This window comes from Falco naumanni, chromosome Z, assembly GCF_017639655.2.
Source record: "Falco naumanni isolate bFalNau1 chromosome Z, bFalNau1.pat, whole genome shotgun sequence".
NCBI lineage: Eukaryota > Metazoa > Chordata > Aves > Falconiformes > Falconidae > Falco > Falco naumanni.
In genome coordinates this window covers 72,471,374-72,492,284 of record NC_054080.1, presented here as the reverse complement: position 1 = coordinate 72,492,284, position 20,911 = coordinate 72,471,374, and the positions used below count along the sequence as shown (strand labels likewise).

At 37.3% G+C, this 20,911-nt stretch overlaps 1 protein-coding gene across 7 annotated transcripts in view; it reads left to right on the top strand.

Annotated features, from left to right (window-relative positions):
- Positions 1-20,911, top strand: part of NIPBL (NIPBL cohesin loading factor) — a 152,169-nt gene that overhangs the window by 40,844 nt on the left and 90,414 nt on the right. For all 7 annotated transcript variants that reach the window (XM_040579220.1, XM_040579224.1, XM_040579223.1 and 4 more), the window contains 4 exons: positions 8,539-8,682; positions 11,453-11,618; positions 12,784-12,914; positions 19,659-19,758. In XM_040579220.1, coding sequence (XP_040435154.1) covers positions 8,619-8,682; positions 11,453-11,618; positions 12,784-12,914; positions 19,659-19,758 — 461 coding nt within the window. In that variant the 5' untranslated portion in view covers positions 8,539-8,618. The remainder of the gene's footprint in view (positions 1-8,538; positions 8,683-11,452; positions 11,619-12,783; positions 12,915-19,658; positions 19,759-20,911) is intronic.

The window sequence follows — 20,911 nt, the reverse complement described above, 5'->3', positions numbered from 1 at the left end:
GAACAAGTCTTAACGAGGAGAGGCTGAGAGAACTGGGGATGTTACCTCGTCTGAAGAAGAGGAGACTCAGTGGGGACCTTGTGGCTCCCTGCAGCTGCCTGACAGGAGGGTGTAGGCAGGGGGGTCGGTCTCTTCTCCCAGGTGACAAGTGACAGGGCAAGAGGAGACGGCATCAGTCTGTGCCGGGGAGGTTTAGGTTGGGTATTAGGAAAGAGTGTTCTGCACTTAACATCTCAAATATTTGTCACATGTCTTAGCCTGAAGAACTCCTTAAAATGAGCCCACAAATATGACATTTAAGCACCAAGTAAAAGCCTGTAGTTTTAGGCATCATAACCTGACCAAAATTTTGCAGAAAATCAAATCATATTTAGAAAGTGGTGTGATGATCAACAAGTGTAGCTTATTTCAGCGAAAGAGAAAAATGTAAAACTCAGAATTAGTGATTTTTATGGAAAACACCCAATGCATCAATGGGGCTATGTAAATAACTAAACATACTGTCCTACAGGAAGGTGTATTTCCTACTATTTCATTAGAGAACTAATGCAAAACAGGCTTTTAAAGAGTCGTACTGTTAGGCAGCTCCGTTGTCATCTTAAAACGCGGGGATTAAATTTAAGTGAATGGAACACAAATGTTCTATCTAGTTCCAAAATAAGATACTACTGGCTCCATGTCATTAGAAAAGTGATACAAGATCAGATCCTAGTGATACAGTAGCAAAACCTAAACCAGGGGTCCTCGAAGTGTTTAAACAGGAGCGGATGAAGTGGCAGGCAGCCATCTGCGGCTGCTTGGTTTCCCCCACAACCCCTGGGCGGGGGGTGGTGGGGGGGGGTGGGTGGTGGTCTGTAAATACCCGAGGCCGGATTGAGGACCCTGGGGGGCTGTGTCCGGCCCATGGGCTGTAGTTTGAGGACTCCTGACCTAAACCAAAGAACAGGTAGGTTTTAAAAAGTTGACCTGTACAAGATAATTTTTGCTGGCACTATTATGCTGATAGCTATTGGACACAAAATGCCTTATTAGGGAAGTTTTGTTCAGTGGTTCTGCAAAATAAAGCAGTTAAAACTTCTGTGAGGGAGAATCCACTTAGTCAGGGAGTCTATTGCTGCTCTTTTTCCGTCTTTTTAAGCAATAAATATCCTCTTCATGAGATTCTCCTTTCATGTAAAAATCCTGACATTACCTAAAACCACTGGATTCTTTTTGTCCTGCAGAAGCAAATGTAGAATTAAACTGTAAAAACCTAACTTTGCTTGGTAGCTGTCATGGTACTAAGTGTAGTTGAGGAATTCAAACATAAAGGGAAAAGCCCAAGCTACTTCAGTAGTTCATACATTTACATCTCACCTGCACTACATATTCCATGTGGAACTTTTATTACAAAAAAAAAGAAAGTGCATCTATAATTGTGCTCTTTTTGGTGAGCACAAGCCCTTTTGCGTGCTCAGGTACACTTGCAGTGGTTGATAGAAGGTACGGTTCATTTTATTGAAAGAAAATAGCTAAGAGATGTGTAGAAGAGCAAGAGCAACTAAAAGGGTTTCTTACATTAGCTTTGTCAAATGGAGAAGCTTTAGGTTGCAACATTTTTTTAACAAAATGCTTGTGACAGTTAAGAGAGAGGAAGTAGCAGCTGGTTTTTTTTTCAACTTTTCAATGTGTCATTTATGTTAGGTGGTAGTAGTGCTGCCCTTTTTTAAACACGGTTGCATACTGACATTTATTTGTATCTTAAAAGACTTTTCATTCTTTAATTAGGCTGAGTTTTAACCAGGCTAAAAATTAGGGACTAAACACTGAACGAAAATCTGTTTTATTCAGGAGTCTTTTCCGATTTTTAACCTTGCTTTTCTGTCCTTGGACCTTCTCTGATGATTCATAACCTTTTATTAAAAAAAACCTTGGAAGAAGTAAACCTGTTGAGGCAGCAGCCGATTTTGCACAAATCTTCCAGTCACAAGTTTTTAGCTCTTTTCTTGACTTCTAAAAACAATTAAAATTGCTCCAAGCTTCTTTAAAAAGCACTAAGAAAACAGATGCACAAGTATAACATTTCTTTAGAAGCCACAGTAAACACCAACATAAAACTCTGTATAAACACATTTAATCTATTGCATTTCAAAAGCACCTTACTGCCTTTTTATATTGGAACTGTTACTGACCTGTGATATGTTACTCCCTTTGCCCTAATACTCATCTTGTTGCCTATTCCTCAATCATAGAATGGTTTGGATTGGAAGGTACCTTGAAGATCTTCTAGTTCCAACCCCCCTGCCAAGGCCAGTGGCACCTTCCACCAGACCAGGTTGCTCAAAGCCCCATCCAGCCTGGCCTTGGACACTGCCAGGGATGGGGCATCCACAGCTGCTCTGGGCAGGCACCTGTGCCAGTGTCTCACCACCCTCACAGTAAAGCATTTCTTCCTAATATCTAATCTAAATCTACCCTCTTTCAGTTTAAAACCATTACCCCTTGCTATGTTACTACAGGACCTGTGAAAAAGTCTGCCTCCATCTTTCTTACAAGCCCCCTGGTACTGGAAGGCTGCTAGAAGGTTGTCCTGGAGCCTTCTCTTCTCCAGGCTGAACAACCCCACCCTCTCGGCCTGTCTTCACAGGACAGGTGCTCCAGCCCCCAGATCATCTTCACGGCCCTCCTCTGGACCTGCCTCAACAAGTCCACATCCTTTTTATATTGGGAGCTCCAGAGCTGAACACAGTACTCCAGGTGGGGTCCCGTGAGGGTGGAGTGCTCTTGCCATTTACCATGGCATCCCTGGCACTATTACCATGTTGGCAGCAGAGGCTTCAGTGTCATTGTTGAGTAAAACAGAAAAGACCAAAGGAATGTGGCAGTAGCCACAGAGGAAGAAGATGGTGGCTCTAAATTTTTTTTGTAAACGCTACTTTATATTCAGCAGCAACTTAAAATTGGCCTAGATTAGTACTTTTCACTAAGGTTTCTTTTCTGACAGTTGTAGTTCGTAGTGAACTGAGCACTTAGTATTGGAATAGTGTTAGAAAAACACATTATGCTAATACTAGTTTAGAAATTGTACTTGGTAATTTATATCCCAAACCTTTGAATTTTTCACTTGCTTTGTCAGCCTTGCTGATTTTGCTGGCTGATCATTTTATGAACCAAACAGATTTCACCAGTATACTAAATTCTATCTGGTATTCTGCTTCTAAGATTTCTGTAACTGTATCTTCAAACTTAATTTTTCTATATCCATTAATGTAGAAGGTGAAACTATTCTGTACATTGGTGAATTTACTGGTTTTATGAATGCTGATGTTCACTTCCAGTACTTTTTCTGAGATTGAATTAGTGTTAAGAAGCTTAGTATTAGGAATAAACGTGTATGCTGCCCCCGGTAATTAACTGTCAGACTATGTTTTGGCAACTGTATCTACTTCCTTAGGAATTTTAAAAGTGTTTTTGAAGCATTTAGTTCTAGAAACGTGCTGTTGCTGTGTTGAACTGTAGCTCTGGTATGGAAACCAGAAATCTGCCCTCTTGTGGATAATCTGTGAGATGTACCTCAGTTACGATATCTTATTTGAATGAGAGCTCGAGGATTCATTCACTCTTTCTGACTCTCCCTCATTCTTTAAGTGATTTTTTTAATGGACAGTTTATGAACTGATAATTAACTGAGATTGATGTAGTAACTGACAAGAAAAGTAGTTTATTGCAAAATGTGGAAGTTTAAAACTGTCTATGAGGCAGGGCTTCTTAAATTTCTAATAGCGTGTTTGCTGATCTAAAAGAAAAAAGTCTGCTGCTCACCTAAATTGTAAAATAGCTAATACATGAGTTGTACTAGTTTAGTTTGAGTGTGCAGCTGCAGAAATGAACTTTGATCGTCACACTGCAGTTACATCGTACAATGCTACTCAATATATAAGCAATGAGACCCACTTTTTAAAGTATTTTCATTCTAAATAAAGATTTCACAATCTAAACTAAATAAAACATAACAGTATTTAAATTATTCTATTCAGTTGAGTGCTTTAGAAAAAGAAAAATAGGGAGATCTAATAACCATAGCACTTCTTAAAAATTTAATTTAAATCCACCTAATTTTTGTCTCTGATCTTCTTCTCAGAAATGTCAGTCATATGTAAGGTATTTTTTAAATCCAATGATATAATAAGTTAAAGGATACCCTGGAGTATGGGAATGAAACATTTAAACCTGTGTAGGAAATTTCTGAACACTGAGGTTGTTTACTTATCTTTTGTATTACTGCTGAGTAGTAGTAGCCTTTGTATTACTACACATAAACAGATTTTCCTCTTTATTTTGTATTCCACCATTCTCGTGCGTGCACATAGCTAAGCTGTGGAAAAAACTAGTATTTTTGTTAAGGAGAGAAGAACGTTTTTCAGCAAAGAGGAATGTTTCGTAAGTGCAGAGCTTGAACCTTTGTATGGTAACCAGTGTCAAAATCCTTTCTTCATTTCGTTGATAGTCAAATGCTGCAATATCTGAAAAAATACAATTTCAGCTTGTTTCCTTTTTCTTGAAAATTTTTTGTGGGGTAATACTTTGTTTGGCTTTTTTTTTCCCCCCCGTTACTTCCCTGGTTGAGGTCTGTCTTCAGACAGATGGTCACTTCCTCTTTACCGAAATTGTTCACAACTTTCATCCTCTCTTCCTCCTTTAATTTTACCCATGTGTGTCCATTCTTTCATTCTTTCTAAAGAGGTAGGCTTGTTTCATGTTGGATTGCCACTGTGGCCATAATCCAGTACCATGGTGAGAAATGCAGACTATATAGAGAGTTGTAGAGAGGGTCCGCATGATAGAGCCCAAACCTTCTGCCACTGAAGCAGTGAGTACTTTCTGTGTCCATGTTATGGACTTCTTCCAACCACATACTTACTTTCTACTTAAAAAAAACAACCCAAACAAAAAGAAAAAAATGAACAAAACAAAACCCAAAAGTACCAAACCCCCAACAACCCACAACAATTTAAATGTAACATTTTGACAGGAACTTTACTTGCAGTATTAGTAAGCAGTAGAGAAGAATATACGTAAGTGACAAAAAAAAGGGAAGAGGGTAACATACAGAAGTAGCATTTTAAATGTTACTAGCATAAACTTTTTAAATATCACTTTCCCTACTGTCTTGGTTTGGCTTAATTTTGGTATTGTGTATGATGATGGTAGCTTTTTCATAGATTGTTCTCATTATATGATGCCATTTCACTGTTTTCATTTCACTGAGAGTTTCTTTGTATCACTTCCTTTGTGCACTGTAGTTTCTTCCTCCATGAAAACATCTTTTATAGTAGCTGGTGTTTCTTATAAAGAAGCAAGAACCTGAATATATATGTACTGAATATGCAAGAACCTCATTTGGATATATGTAATGTGGATTTCTACTTCTCTGTTTGAACTGCTACACTACACTCTGATGCATTGTTTAAAAACTTCCCAATGCAACAGTTCTTTGATATCCTTACTTCAGTTAATATAACTAACAGTTTTGTTTTCTAAATATTGGAAAACGTTGATCCTTTTTGACTAATTATAAGCTACTACAATGTAGTACCTTTAACTCCTGTTACAGCTGGAGAATGGACCCCCAAAAAAAACTTGTCTGTCAATTAAGCCAGGAATTGTTGCGTGCTGTTCTGATGTTTTGTATGAAAAATCCTTTTTCACCTAGAGCTGTCAGGTTTTTTCCACAACTGCTTGATATTTAAAATTCTTTAAATGAATGAGTTTATTAATGTTCTCAGTGACATCAAATTTTAGTTCTAGTTTCACTGGATCTCAGTCACGAGTTCTGGAATTGAATCCCACCTTGTTTGCCAGTTCTGTAACAGAAGCAGTTTTGCTCTCAACACAGCAGATGTTATACTTGGACCCAGATATTCCTATGTGGTTTTTTCATATTGTGTTTGTTGTATAAACTAATCCCATCACTTAATCTCTTTGTCTTCTATTTACTGTCATCTATTTACTCACATCATCATACTTACAAAAACTTTGTAGTTTGAGACTCATTTCCTGAATTGCTCTGCTGAGTTCCCAGCTGGTGCAGGCTAGCACATCCTGTCCCTTCTGTAACATCTGTATGATCCATCTTTAAAGTAATGGTGGTGTTTGTCTCTACTGCTTCTAACGGAAGGCTATTCCAGAAAGTGGCAGCTCTGATGCTGAGAAGCTCTGTTCTTGTTTTCTTCTTGCTTGCATTCATGCCCGCATTTATTGTTGTGTTAGCATTGCCCTGAAACATTCTTCCTTTGTAGCCGTCTTTGACAGCCTTAGAGAGAGCAACCACATCCCCTCTTGACCTTTGCTTTGTTACCTAAACAAACCACCCCCTTCTACTCTCCTACAAAGAAAGTTTACTCTTACCCCAACCATTCTAGCTCCACTTGCTCCAATGTCAGGTCTGGATCTTGCCAGTTGAGGTTTTGTATGTATTTGTGGAGAAGGATTCTAATTTAAATATCTGGGTTTGGAGGAATTTTTCCCATTGAATATCTGTATAATTTAATTACTGTAGCAGTAATGCCAGGAAAGAACTTGAATTAGTAGTGACAGCTTTTGATGTTTACAGCTTTCCCAGGTGATCAGGAAGGGAAAGTGAAAAGATTTTATTTTCCTTATTTTTTGTTGTTTCTCTTACATACAGCATTTCCAATAATCCTGATTAGTAATGTGGCTTAAGTCAGTTTTGATGCAGTTTCAGACAAGAGAGGAGATCATTAGGCAAGACCTTGTTATTTTACGTATAATTTGTGCATGAAAGGTGTTCTTTAATTTCTTTAATTACTAACCGTTCAGTGAAAACTTAAAATCTAAAAGTGTTAGCTCCTTTGTGTTTGCTGTTGCAGGCTGAGTTGTGGGAAAAGTTAGGTTGCCTTCCCCACTCCCCCCGCCTTTTTTTTTTTTTCCTATTTTAAAGAACTGCTTATTTATGGAACTAAGGAACCACTGAAATTCTGTGTATGTTGGTATTTGTTTGGGAAAAAAACCCCACCTTGAGTATGGCATAATACGTGAAAATGCTCTGGGTTTTTGAAGGCTGTTTTCTCCCTGAATTAAAAAAAAAAACCACAGAGAATATCTATCCGTAGCAGTTTCCTTAACTAGATTTCTGTACCTGTAATGTACTATATTTTTAATAAACAAAGGTAATTTAGTGGTGAGAATGAGACTGTGGCAGGTGCAGCAAAGGAAGTCAACTCATTGTCAGTTCTGTTTAACCTCAGTGTTGGTATTTTTTTCAAAGAATTCAGTTGTGTGTAGACAAGGAAACTTTGAAAAGTTAACTTCAGTGGTTCATAGAAACATTGAACAGGAACGACAACACTCAGTTTCCTTGTCTTGCTTGGAATCTATGCTTATTTGTTAGCAGTGGTGTCTTACATATTGCCATTGCTGTGGCACAAGAAGGAATGGGATAAAAATGACCAAGGAAGTGACAGTGATGTTTTGGGTTGTATGTATTGTATGTGTAATTTTCAAAAATATTGGCCTGTAAAGTAAGCGTAAGCAAATCATTATTTCAGTATCTTCAGTGGGTAACATAAATGCTTACGGAAGAAGTCTTTTTACTATTTCCTAAATTGTTAACATAAGTGCCTGTCTGTAATAGGTAACTGCATATATACAAAATTCCTTTAATTTATTTTGTTTGTCTTCAGAAAACACCATGTTCTATTTTTGTCGTTTCATTAGTATAACAGTGGATTCTAATGTGTGATCTTTGTAAATTTTTGTTGGTTTAGAACTGAAGTTGAATTTTTTTTTCTTTTTAGCAGCGTGGACTTTGTTACAGTTGGTATCTGTGTAGTTAGTGAAAACTGAGTGAAGAAATTACTTTTTCAGTAGTTGAATATAAACTATGGTGTTTTACAGGAAGTGAATGAGCTAGGTCAGTGATGGCTAGGGTTTTTTTTCTTCTTCTTCTGTGGAGGGAGTGACATGGTTTCTGGTAGTAGTTTGACCAGACCGTATTTAATATTAAAGAGATATTTTTCAGATCTATTTTGAAATAGCTACTACTTATAAAATATACTAAGATTTTTTATTTGTCACTTTGCTTACTCCTGGACTTTTGCATCTGTAAATTACTCACTTTGGTTTTGCTAGCTGCTGTTTGTATGAAAAGTACCACCTCCTGCAAAACTGAGGAGAAAATACAGTAGCTAATTACTTAAACTGGTTATACTTTAAGTCCTACCCACTGCAGTATGAACTAACAGAAGTTTTGTTACCAGTTTTTGTTGTTACTGTGTAAACTGGGGAAATTTTCTTTTGATTGCCTTATCTTGCATCTTTTTTTGGTGAAGGGCTTTGTGTCTGAGATCAGAAGCTTGTGTTTTGATTGCGTAATGCCATTTGATATTTAAAACCTACATGTTCTATCCACTCTTGACAAAATTTACTTAGTATGCAGCTAAGTATGGTCTCTGTTCCATTTATGTTGCTGAACTTAAAATTCTAAAAAAGTAAACAGAATTTTCATTTTCATTTTTGTTTTGTTTTGTTTTTTTTTAGTGCTTGGGAAATGGGAAGTAATGATAGCTGGCACCTGATCTGAAATATCTGTGTAGGCACTACTATCCCAGAACTTCAGGATGAATGGGGATATGCCTCATGTTCCCATCACTACTCTTGCAGGGATTGCTAGTCTTACAGACCGTAAGTACTCTTCTTTTTCCTTGTCTTTGGTATGCTGTTTTCTACACATTGATGATTACCTGCATTTGAAAAATACTAGAAATAGTTTTATGTTGGAGGTTCTTAGAGATAAATCTGTTTAAAATCAGATTTGGCATTAAAAGTGTTAATTTTGTCATTGAATTTTGAAAGTCTTCAAATGACACATGCTAATTTAAACATGAAATGAAATGTAGGTTAAAAAAGCCTTAATGAAACATGAACCAAAATGTAGGAACTCATTGTTTTAGAATATAATTCGGTAGTATATCTGGCTACCCCACAAACAAAGAAAAACATAAACGATAAAATACTTCTCTAAAACATACATCTCATCATCCTCACTGAAAAAAGAGGGGGAGAGAGAGGATTAGACTAATGCTCACCTAACTGAAGAGAGTTGTGGAATATGCTGAATATACTGGAAACCTAGTTCCTTAATTTTGTACAAGGTACAAATAAGTTGCTCTATTTAATAAATGCAAGGAATGGCTGCTAGAATGGGAACAAGCAGCTGAACCTATGAGTGTTTTCTTGGCTGTTCAGCCTATAACAGGGGCAGACGAGGTGTGTGTACAGTCTTTAAATATGACAGGAAGACAAAGTGCGAGGAGAGGAAAAGAACTATTTTAATTAAAAGCTGATACTGGCACATAACCAAATGGTTATATATAATGTGACCAAAAATAAAATTCTAGTGAACACTAAGAGATTTAGTATTACTATAATGAGATCCTAGAACAACCATTGCAATGAGAGCAGTTGGATAAAGATGCATCTTGCTTATGAAGTGTAAGAAAGAGTTTATAGCTCTGTTGTTAGTCTGAGGATAATTGGACTCAGTGACCCAGGTGCTTCTTCTGAGCTCTTGTTTTTATTATTACACTGTTGAAATTTGGAGACTTTCCAAGAGACACTGAAATTATATAGCCAGCAATTGAATTTAATTGCTTACAGTAAAGAAAGCAGATGTATTGGAGGAAAAAAATCCACCTCTTCATGTCATTCTGATCTTCTGAAATACCAAATTGGAAGAAGCTACTTATGCATTTAGATGTGTATATGCATATCGTTATATATGTCTAATAATGGACCATCAGGATGAAAGTAACAAGTTTCTGGACTATGGGCATGTTTTCCTCATTAAGTATTTGCAGGTAAGGTTCTGAAGAAAGCAAAAAACCTAAACTGTTAGAAGTCACTGGCTAGACTTCTGGTGCAAGTTACTTGAAATGCTGAACTGCCTTTGATGGGATTAGCCTTTGTGTTAGGTGCATTTGCTTCTTTTTCTGTCATGTTTGCGTAGTTTGTGGAAACTCAGGGGCAGCTGAAAGAGAAAGGCTTGAACTGCTTTAGCTTATTTTTCTGTGGGTGAAAGAAAGGAACTGGAATGGACAAGACCTGTCGTGGTAAAAACATGAGGACACAATGCCTGGAGGCAGTAGAATAGGCTAGTTAACTAGCTGGATTTATACTTTTAATAAACATACTTTGCTGATCATGCTAACTTTTCAAGTTTCTGGTGCATTCAGCGTAATCAGATGCAAATAATGAAAGCTAGCTGTTTTAATTATTACACAGTTATATTTCAATTGCTATTAATTTCTAAATACAGTAATGATATACACTATATAGAGGGAAAATACTGGCACACACACACACCCCCCCTTTTTTTTAAGTAAATAATTTTAAAATAAAAAAAGAGTGCATGTCACTTACGTTGTTTTTTTCCTGAAGTTATTTCTAATGGTTCAGCTAAAACCTTTATCTCAGAGCTGTAATCGGCCTGGGAACTTGAAGTTTAGACTCGCCATGTTTTCATGGACCCAGGAAAGTGAATTTTCGATGTAGCTAGCTTTTTGGCCTTTTCTGGTCTACTTTCCTATTGTCTGTGTAGCTCTGCCAATCATCTGGTCAAAGCTTCTTACATGGTACAGTTCCGTGTTATGTCTGTAGACCTAAGAATGTCCTCTGAAACTACAGAGTGCTCATTTATAATCTGATTGAAATGCTGCGATGAGTGTGTTTCTTACATCTTTTTACTAAGATTTGTGAAAAGCTGTATTGACTGAATTGACATTTTAGTGATCATACCAACCAACGATACTAGCCTTTTATTGAGAAGATGACTTACGTAGAAATAAACACAACAAAATAAGAATAAACTGAGGATTTAATTTATGGCTTAAATTGGTTGTTTGGTTTTTTGGTGAGTTTCTTTTTGGGTGGTTTTTTTTCATCTACCCTGGCCATACAAAGTGAGAACACTAATTAAATACGAAGAGCAGAGTAGAAAACTTGAAGTATATGCTCAATGCACTTACAGTACTGCAGGCAACTACAAGGCAACTAAAAACACTTACAGTACTGCAGGCAACTAAAAAAAAGTACATTTCCTTTCTTTATCAACACTTTTGGCTCCATGAGAAAGCTGCCATAACATAATAAATAACTTAATATTCTGGAATAATTAAAATACGTTTTCATTCTTAATACTTGCCTTAGCACTATTAAACTTGTAAAATAATAGTATAACTTGTGGACTTGACTGCTTTATTTTAAAACAGAATCCAGCTTGTGTGTGTGTGTGAGCATTCATGATTAAAAAAAAAATCCAGAAATCCTCCCTATATTTTAAATGTAGTAATCAAGTTTTCTTTCTTAATCACATGAGGGAGTAAGAAGTTGTAACTACTTGTATGCTTGTGTTTTGTGAGAAGATTGTGAACTTCCTTCTGTGTTCTGATAACAGTTTTGAACCAGCTGCCTCTTCCATCACCTCTACCTGCTACAACAACAAAAAGCCTGCTTTTCAATGGACGGATAGCTGAAGAGGTGAACTGCCTTCTGGCTTGCAGGGATGAAAATCTGGTTTCACAGCTCGTCCACAGTCTCAATCAGGTGTCAACAGATCACATGTATGTATTTTGAACTTCAGCTATATCAGATCAGCATCCTTATCCCTTGAAATCAAAATTAACTGGATTGAGAAGGATGTTTGTGAGAATCTGGAAATTAGAACATGAAGGCTTTTTATTAAGCTTGCTTAGTAGATGACTGATAAGCAAGAGTGAAATGTCTTAGGCAGGTTGTTAATAATTGTCTGGCAACACTTACGCATAACTGGGGCGTGGTGTTTTATGGATCTGCTTATTCTGTTTTTGCTAGTTGGCAGTGCATATTTCATGGTTTCAACTGTGCAAAACTCATTTGTGTCCACTTTGGTTAGTAATGTGCATAGGCAAATTATATACACAGTATTATAGAAAAAAAATTTTTTTGAGACACCCTGGTAAGACCCATGTCATTTCTGATTAAGTATTGAACTTAAATACTTTAAGAACTGAACCAGCAAGTATGCTAATGTATTCTCTTTTTCTTAATTCTTTTCTTCTTCTTCTTTTTTTTTTAAATTTTTCCCTCGTGTCCTTTGACTTGTCTTATGTTGACAACCCTGTCTCTTTCCTACATTGTCCAAATTAATAGTTTTGATCAAATGGAAGGTAGCTTTTAGAAGTCCTCAAAGCAAACAATAAGTGAAAACGTGGATGCATACCCAATATCTGTTAAATTTTCTTTGTGGTTCACAAGGAAACCTGTGTTGTCAAAGATGCCAGTTTCTCTTTATGAAATAAAAGATGCCCAAAACATTGGGCTGCAACCTGAATGTTATACATTCATGCATGTTATTTTCACTCCTACAGTAATACTTCCTTGTTGTTATGCCAGAATGTTCTTTTGTGGAGAAGATCATAATACAAAAGTTGGCATAAGAAACTTATTATGATAGTCTGAAACTGACAGCCATGTATATATATAAGAGCTTACTAAGAGAAAATAATTTTGAAGACTGGTAAGAATACCTCTATTGCCATTCTTTAGAGAAGAGAGGGGGAAAAAATACAGAGGCAGGGAACAGTGCTTTGCAGACTTGTTTTTTTCTGTATTTTAACAGCAAATTGTCTTCTTTCATTTTGATTTTGTTTTTTTGATTTTGGTTTTATTTTTTTTTTACTTGACTCATAGTTTCTTATAATTTGAAAATGCATTTGCCTCTTTATTTGCTTACTTCCACAATTCCAGAGAGTTGAAAGATAACCTTGGCAGTGATGATCCAGAGGGAGATATACCAGTCTTGCTGCAGGCTATCCTGGCAAGGAATCCTAATGTTTTCAGGGAGAAAAGCATGCAAAACAGATACGGGGTACAAAGCGGTAAGGATTTTTGATCATTCATCGATTGCATTTTATGTTGTTGTTTAAGTTTAAGGGACTGATACTAACTACAAATATATATGGAGCACAACTTTGATATTTATACCTTTACCTTATATTTGATAGTGATACAAAGCTGTGTATCTTGACATCTTCAGAGAGTGATTGTATTAGAATAAGCATGAAAATAAACTCTACCAGGTATTTTTGTAAATAATGTTTCATTTCACTACGAGGTTTAATCTCTAGGATGAGTGATTTGACTTAATTTAAAAATAATTTTATTTGAATTTTTTTATGGCTAGGTTTATATATTTGTCTTAAGAAATAATTGAAGTTGGGAAAACTTGCCTTGATTTTACTGAAATCTGTATGATTATAGGGTGTTACTGCAGTGGTAGTTCGTAATAGTTCCCGGGTAAGTAACAAGGCTGAATGAACCATACTTAACAGCTCCTCCCTGTCATTCCTTGTCTCAGCTATTTGTGATGCCCTACAGATTTTACTGCTTTGGTAGTTAATTCTCTTCTGAGTTATAGTGACATATTCTGCAGGATAGTGAAGATGAAGGAGAGAGACCAAGAAAAGGATTAATTGAACAGATTCGAGTTTTTTTAGGTCTGGAGACTTTAACCTGATGTATGTTCTTTAAACACTAAGCTATGAAACAAGCAGGAGAATTTCCAGAGTTTCCACAGTGTGAGGATAAAGCTTTGCTAGCACTGTAGAGATATAGATAGAAGTGTTACTGGACTCCATAGGGGATAGGAAGTGCACAGTGGTTTTGGAGGGTAAAAATAATAAAATTATAGGTTCATTCACCTAGGCTAGTGGGTAAAAAGGCATACAGTGTTTGAAAAGAACTTGCTAAGGACAAAACATGTAATGTTCCTTGAAAGAAGACAGAAGTTTCCTGGAATGAAAATGTGAAAGGCAGTGCTACATATTTGTAAATTCATTGATACTTACATCCTGAAATTTAAGTTCTGAAAACAGCCTTCAGATCCAGTGTTTAGTGGTAGCTGCGGCACATTGTGATTTTTCCAGCTATGGGAAAAGTTGTGGCTGTCCTGCTGGTTTGCAGAGTGGTCCCACAAAGAACATATGCATGAATTATGAGTTTTCCACCATTTTGTAGAGTAAAATAATTTTTTGCCAATGCAAAATAAAGGCATTGTTTTTGAAATTATCTGTTCCAGCAGAGGCTTTTGAAAGAAAGAAGACAAAGCTAGTTAAATTCTTCATAATTTTGACTAATTCTGTGCTCCACAGAGACAAAACACTTTTGCAGCTTTATTCAGTAGGTTAAGAGTAATCTTCAATGAAATAAAAGCACCTCAGTCTTTAAATGTGCTTTGGCTTATGCTTGAAGGAAGGTATTAGTACAGAATAAAAAATAATTCAACGTGAAACTTAAAAGAATAGTTGATGTTATTTTAGTAAAGTTAACAAAGTGGTTTTAGAAAACCGAAAGAGGTAAGACTTTAAACCCCCCTTGAATATTTAATTTTATTTTACATAATTCTGAATACTTGTACGAGTACAAGTATTACAGTGTAAGTGTGAAATCTGAAAACTGGAAAGAAAGGGGGAAGAGAGGAAAAGCATAACTGTACGTGAAATATTTTCAGAGGAAAAAGGCCCTGGAATGAATGTTTTGAAAAGCTAGATGAAGTATGACTTTATTTTCAATGGAAAAAGGCCACTCTCCTATCTGGATATAGGTGGATCTTTAAGCTAGATGTTGGCAAATTTTGGTAACCTTATTAGATGTTACTATGTCCCATTCAGATCTCCAAGGCCAAAGGAGGCTGTACTGATGTGTTGGGGCAGCAAAAGTTGGGGTTTCTTCTGCTTGCTGAACAGATACTGTAGTCTCTGCAGAGTCATGGTTTGTAAAACAGTTGGGGGTTTGGTAGAGATGTAAGACATTTTGCCAGTTGGAAGAATGAAATTTAGGCTCTTTTCTAGTATTTCAAATTAATCTCTTCTGCTTTCCTTACTGTCTTCCTTCTGGATATTGTCTTTCCACCTTCAGTTAAGTCTAGCATGCAGTGAAGTCAGCAGTGGGTACTGTGTTTATAATAGAAAGAACAAAGGCAGCAGGAGGACCCCCTGTCTGTTTACTCAGCCTGAGTTGGGTCTGTGTACCATGATCCCTTGACTGCCAGTTCCAGCATTAGTTATGTGTAAAGTGAACTCAAATTAATTTCTCTTAGACTTTATTTCTGATGAAGAACAGGAACTTCACCTGGCTAAAGAATTACCTTAAACACAGAATAAATTTCTGGGTTCAGTACAGTTTGTCAGGAAATAAACACATCTTCAGAAAGTGAAATACTGTTTTGAAATCTTGTGAATATAAGGTGAAGCACGAGCAGAATTCTGCACTGATGTTTTTTCCCAAGTTCATATTGATCTGTAGGTCAAAAGCAAGTTTAGAGCAAGAATTGTTTTTAGTTATGATGAACAAACGGTGCAAGAAGAATGTATTATGTGGACACTTTTCACTTTGTGTCCTGAACAGGCACCTCCACCCCCAGCATATTCCGTTTCAGGTAACATAGCAGCAGTGTTCAAACTCCTATATCCTATCTTTTGATAACAATTCCACTGTTGAAACAGTCTTCATACAAATTAGTTGTTTGTTTGTTTTAGTTAGCATTTTAGTTAATTTTTGGACTGTTTTCTATTACCAGATTGTCTGAACAGACGGAGTCACATCACTGTGCAGAATAAGGCCTAACTTTGTACAAGGGCAAAATGTTTATTTTAGACCTTTTTCATCAGGTAACATAGGAAGTTCTGGGTGCCATCTTGGAAGTACATCTGTCTTGCATGTTACAGTGGATTTCTTCATAATTATTAAATTCAAATTAACATGTTACTTAGTTTAGTTTTTATAATTTTTTCTCTTTTCCCTGTCAACACTTTGGCTTTGTCTTTCAGGAGATATGTGTTGGAAGAACAGCTAAAATAGTATATTGCGATAGGTTAGTATTCATAGCATTGCTTAGGGGTCAGAAAGGATGCACTTCAAGCTACTTACCAGAACTTCTGAATTTTGGGGGATTGAAATCTTATGCATCTTTCCATACACATCAGTTACCTGGATAATTTTTTTCATTTATGCAAGAATTCAAGTGCACATGTGCCTGTAGAAGGGAAAACTTTGGCAGGCATACACTTTCAACAAGATTGTGTATTTAACAGAAAAATCATCTACTGTTGAGCAGTCTTAGCTAAAGCACACATGATGCTGTAATATATTTGAATTGTAAAGAGAGTTGTTCTGTGACCTTGAGCTGCGTTTTTATGCGGTGCATTCTTTGGCATTCAGTAGGAGTGCTAAAATGGATTTATGTGTATCACTTTTTTTCATACAAAAAAGTTATACTGAAGAAATAGGAGTATGTGTTAAAGAAACTCATTCTTGTAATTTTACTAGGATGATGTTTTCTTAAACCTCAGTGTTACCCACTGTCATGGTTTAACCCTGGCCAGCAACCAAGCACCACGCAGCCACTCACTCACTCCCCCGCACCCAGAGGGATGGGGAGGAGAATAGGAAAGGAGTGTAAAACTCAAGGGTTGAGACGAAAACAATTTAATGGGTAAAGCAAAAGCTGCACACAAAAGCAAAGCAAAACAAGGAATTAATTTGCTACTTCCCATGGGCAGGCAGGTGTTCAGCCGCCTCCAGGAAAGCAGGGCTCCATCACGTGTAACGGACTCAGGAAGACAAACGCCATAACGCCAAATGTCCCCCTCTTCCTTCTTCTTCCCCCAGTTTATATACTCAGCATGACATCCTATGGCATGGAATATCCCTTTGGCTAGTTTGGGTCACGGCTGTGTCCCCTCCCAATTTCTTCTTGTCCTTTCAGCCTTCTTGCTGGCAGGGCCCAAGAAACCGAAAAGTCCTTGACTGAGTGTAAACATCACCCAGCAACAACCGAAAACATCAATGTCCTGTCAACATTGTTCTCACATCAGAGCCAAAACACAGCACTGTACTAGCTACTATGAAGAAAACTAGCTTTATCCCAGCTGAAACCAGGACATTATCCACCCCTTATTCCATACCATTTACGTCATGCCACACTGTCCAATACAACTTCATTAACCACCATCACCCTTCCCATCCTTTGATATAATACACAGATATCATTTCCCTAGTCTATGGACCACCCCTGTTAAAATGTCTGTAACATGTCAACAAAATGTCCATTGAGTTCATTTAGTCCATGAACATGATCTCTTACGGTGGTCACTCAGGAGAAGAGAGCTTGTGTGTTGAATGGGGTTATCGGCACCAAAGCCAGCTCGGGTCAGGTCACTGCTGCACTTGCACTGCTTCTTGTAAGGCTTGTCCTCCAGTGGTCTGAGTGGTTGCTGCCATAGTCATTCCTGTACATGAAATTCAGATCACAGGTTACAACAATTTAAAGGTATAGCCATTACACCAATATTCAAAATTAAGGTTTCATTTAAAATTCAAAATATTTGAGGTACAGAAATGCAAAGTAGAGCCATAAATCTGCTGCTTAGTGGTATGATAACATTAAAAAAGTGTACAAGGAGATATTTTAGTGCTAAAGGCCACAGACTAATTTCAGCTCCTTTTTAGATTAAATCTTTGGAGCTTATTTTCACTTCTTTCTTATTACATCATTATCAGGTATACTTACCTGTCTGTAAACTTTGGATACACTTTGTTGTAATTTCTTAGGTTTTGTTTTGCTTTTGTTGGTGTATTTTTCTTTTTTCTTTGAAGTCACCTAGATTGTCTCCCATTTCTGCCCCTCCTTCAACAGAGATACAGAAGTAACAGTAGTCCATCCCAGAATAAGTTTTAGGATTTTTTCAAATGGCATTAAAAATGGATTCATTTATATATTTTCTGTTGTTCTTTTAAACCCAAAACTCCCACATCTTGGTTCAAAATGTGTTAGAAATTTAGGGAGGAGAAAATAAATAGATACATTTTTAAAATGTTTTAAAAGTGCAGTCTGTCCTTTAAGCATAAAGTGAAACCTCATCTGTATGGTTCACGCTCATAAGGGCACGTTTCGTCAGCTTTCGTTATGTGCATGTTAAGGGTTAGTAGTTTGGCTAAAATACGGTACCTGTTGTGTTGGGAGTGGCAGTGACAGTGAGAGGTGAGGGGGCAGTGGGCAGGCTGGCTGCTGCCTCCAGCACAAAGCCCCTGGAGTTTCCTCCTTGCTTGCCTCTGTGCAAGGCAGTCAGTGTCCATTTAAACAAATTTTGCTGGAGTTGGAGTCCCTTTCTGTTGGAATTCAGTGTCCTCTGTATTGAAGTGTAGAGGTCTCAGATTATTATTATTTTTTTTCAGCACAACATGTGACTTTCACTCCTGCTCTGGGCTAGTTTTCTTGTACTTGGAATGCAGCACTTCACACCTACCGTGAGGTAGTAACTGCTGCATTCCTGCGGGATTATCACATCTCTGCAGGGGAGAGGGGAAGAGAAAAGAGGGTGACACAGAGGATTTCTGAAACTACTTCTGCTTGTGTGTATATTGCAGTAATTGAAATCGGTGATAGCAATTGAAGGATTGACAGCTCGCCAGCAGTCTGGACTGGGGACTTCTGTCAGCCTTCTGTCATAACCTTTGGCTTAAAATACTTCTACTGGTGACGTACTTTTACCCACAACTGTGGATCACTTCTGCAGTTTGCACATGAATTCTGACACTCTTAGCTGCGAGATGTTAAATTTTGTCATTAAAATAACTTAAAATTCATTGATTTTTTTTTTAATTTTTATTTCTGCATCACTTCAACTTCCAGTGTCATGCTGTGGTTACAGAATTCTTTATACCTGTGTCAAAGAGAGGAAGAAAAAAATGTCTTTAAACTCTCCCTAACAATGGTATGAATTAGAATAGACTAGAATATCCCATTTGAAAGGGACCTACAAAGATCACCCAATCCAACTGCCTGACCACTTCAGGGCTGACCAGAAGTTCAAGCAAATTATTAAGGGCATTGTCCACATGCCTCAAACTAGTTTCAAAGACCTTTGTGTACTTGTGACTTGCCAGCGAGCATAACTCCTGAATGCCCAATGCATGACTATGGGGATCTGCAGGCCGTGGGGAGCCTACAGTTGGGATATTGGTTCTGCTTTGCAACTGAAGTATTTCAGCACCTTCTTTAATAACAGTCCTTGTAAGCATAGTGGAGGTGGAATAGAAAGCTTTTTTCCCTGGGTGGAAAGGAACCACTAAGGCATTATGGGACCAGTAAGAATATCTTGCAGCGCTCAGCCTGAGATGATTGCTTGCTGTACTTGCTCTAAAACTGGGAGGTATGTTTTCTGTGTTCATCTGATATGTGAAATTTCCAAATCTTTTACTTACCAGCACAGCGAGTACTGTACACACCACCCTGGGGTGTAGAATGTATGTCCTGTTATAAAATGTTTCTATTTCCTAGTAGGTTTTAGCTTAGGAAGCTCTAAGGAGCAAAGGAAGGAACTGCTGTTAATATTTATAACTGAATTAACACTGCTTTAGGGAACACTTCTTATGTCATGGTGTAAAATGGACATCTTACATGGAATAGATAAATTCTAATGTTTTTCTGACCGTTGTGGGTAGATGATATTAATGTCTGTAAAGTTTATAATGTCTTTGTATATAACAATTATGAAATGAGAGACTTCATTGATGAAAAGGGAAATGTGTGTAAAGTAATGCTGCTATCTTCTTTTCAATAGGGATGATGATGTCACAGTTTAATATTTCTCAGAATTCCATGCGTGGTAGTCCTGCATCTTCCAATTATCAACAAACCACTATCTCACATAGCCCTTCCAGGTAATGCTGTCTTTTAAGTGGGTGGGAGGGGCAGTGAACTGCAAATGCTTCCTACAGTGACAGTCAGTTCTTGTTGGAAGTATGTGAGTGGAAGGTGATGAGTGCCAAGACAAATTTCGCATTTGTCTGACAGCAGGGTGAGTTTCTTCAGCTGGCCAGGAAACATCTGTCTGTCAGTGAATTAATCGTTGTATTCCAAGGATTGCTCACAATTCTCCACTCTCTCACCTTCCCATAATTCTGGCAAACTATCTTTCCTGAATAAGAAGTCCTCCTGCTTCCTGCCACCCCTTCAACTGTTTCTGCCTGTGGCAGAGGATGAGACTGGTGGCGGGAGAGTAGGAGAAAACAGGCTGATGTGTCCCAGCAAGTATGTAACAATGTGGCAGGAAAGTGGGAAAGAAGGCTTGTACAAGGATGGGGTACTGCTGTAACAGTTACACAAAAGGCCACTCAGAGGAACATAGGCCCAGTAGTTTGACCAGTCTTGCAGCAGTATCCTCATCAACTTTCTGGTTCTTTATTTTAAACTTTTGAGCATTAGCAAGTAGCATGCACCTATAATCCAGGCCTTTATTAATATAGTAAAGTACTCTGGACTCAAGGAAGGAGTTCTGCATCTAGTTTCAGCCCAGTTACTGGGCTTTAAGAGATTTCATCTTCAGTTATTAGATCTCGGTATCATTGTTTTGGCAAATGAAATACTCTGTATCTGCACAAAAAACAGTCCACCTTTTTACTTTTATGTCTAAAAGGGATATTGAAGAACATTTTTTGAGTTGTGAATATTACAAAGTCTTCTTGAAATCCTTGCAAAATCCTTGTGTTAAATACTTTGCTATTTCTTTCTGTGGAAGCTTACCTTCATAGAGTTGCTATCTAGAACTGAGGGTTGCAAAAGAATACAGTTTTCTTTCTGAAGTATTTATCTGGGTTTATTTTGAAAAGCTCATATAAGAATGTAAGTTATAATGTGCATGTATTATTGTCACAAGCATATGCTATTTTTATGGCTTCCTATCTGTAGGATCAATCTACGATAAAAGTCAGTGAAATTGTAAGTTGTATTCAGTGGACTTTGGGTCAAGTCCTACCTAATTGCCTGTAACATTCCTGTGTCTTGGCAGCATAGTTCTGTTAGATGAAGTTCTTT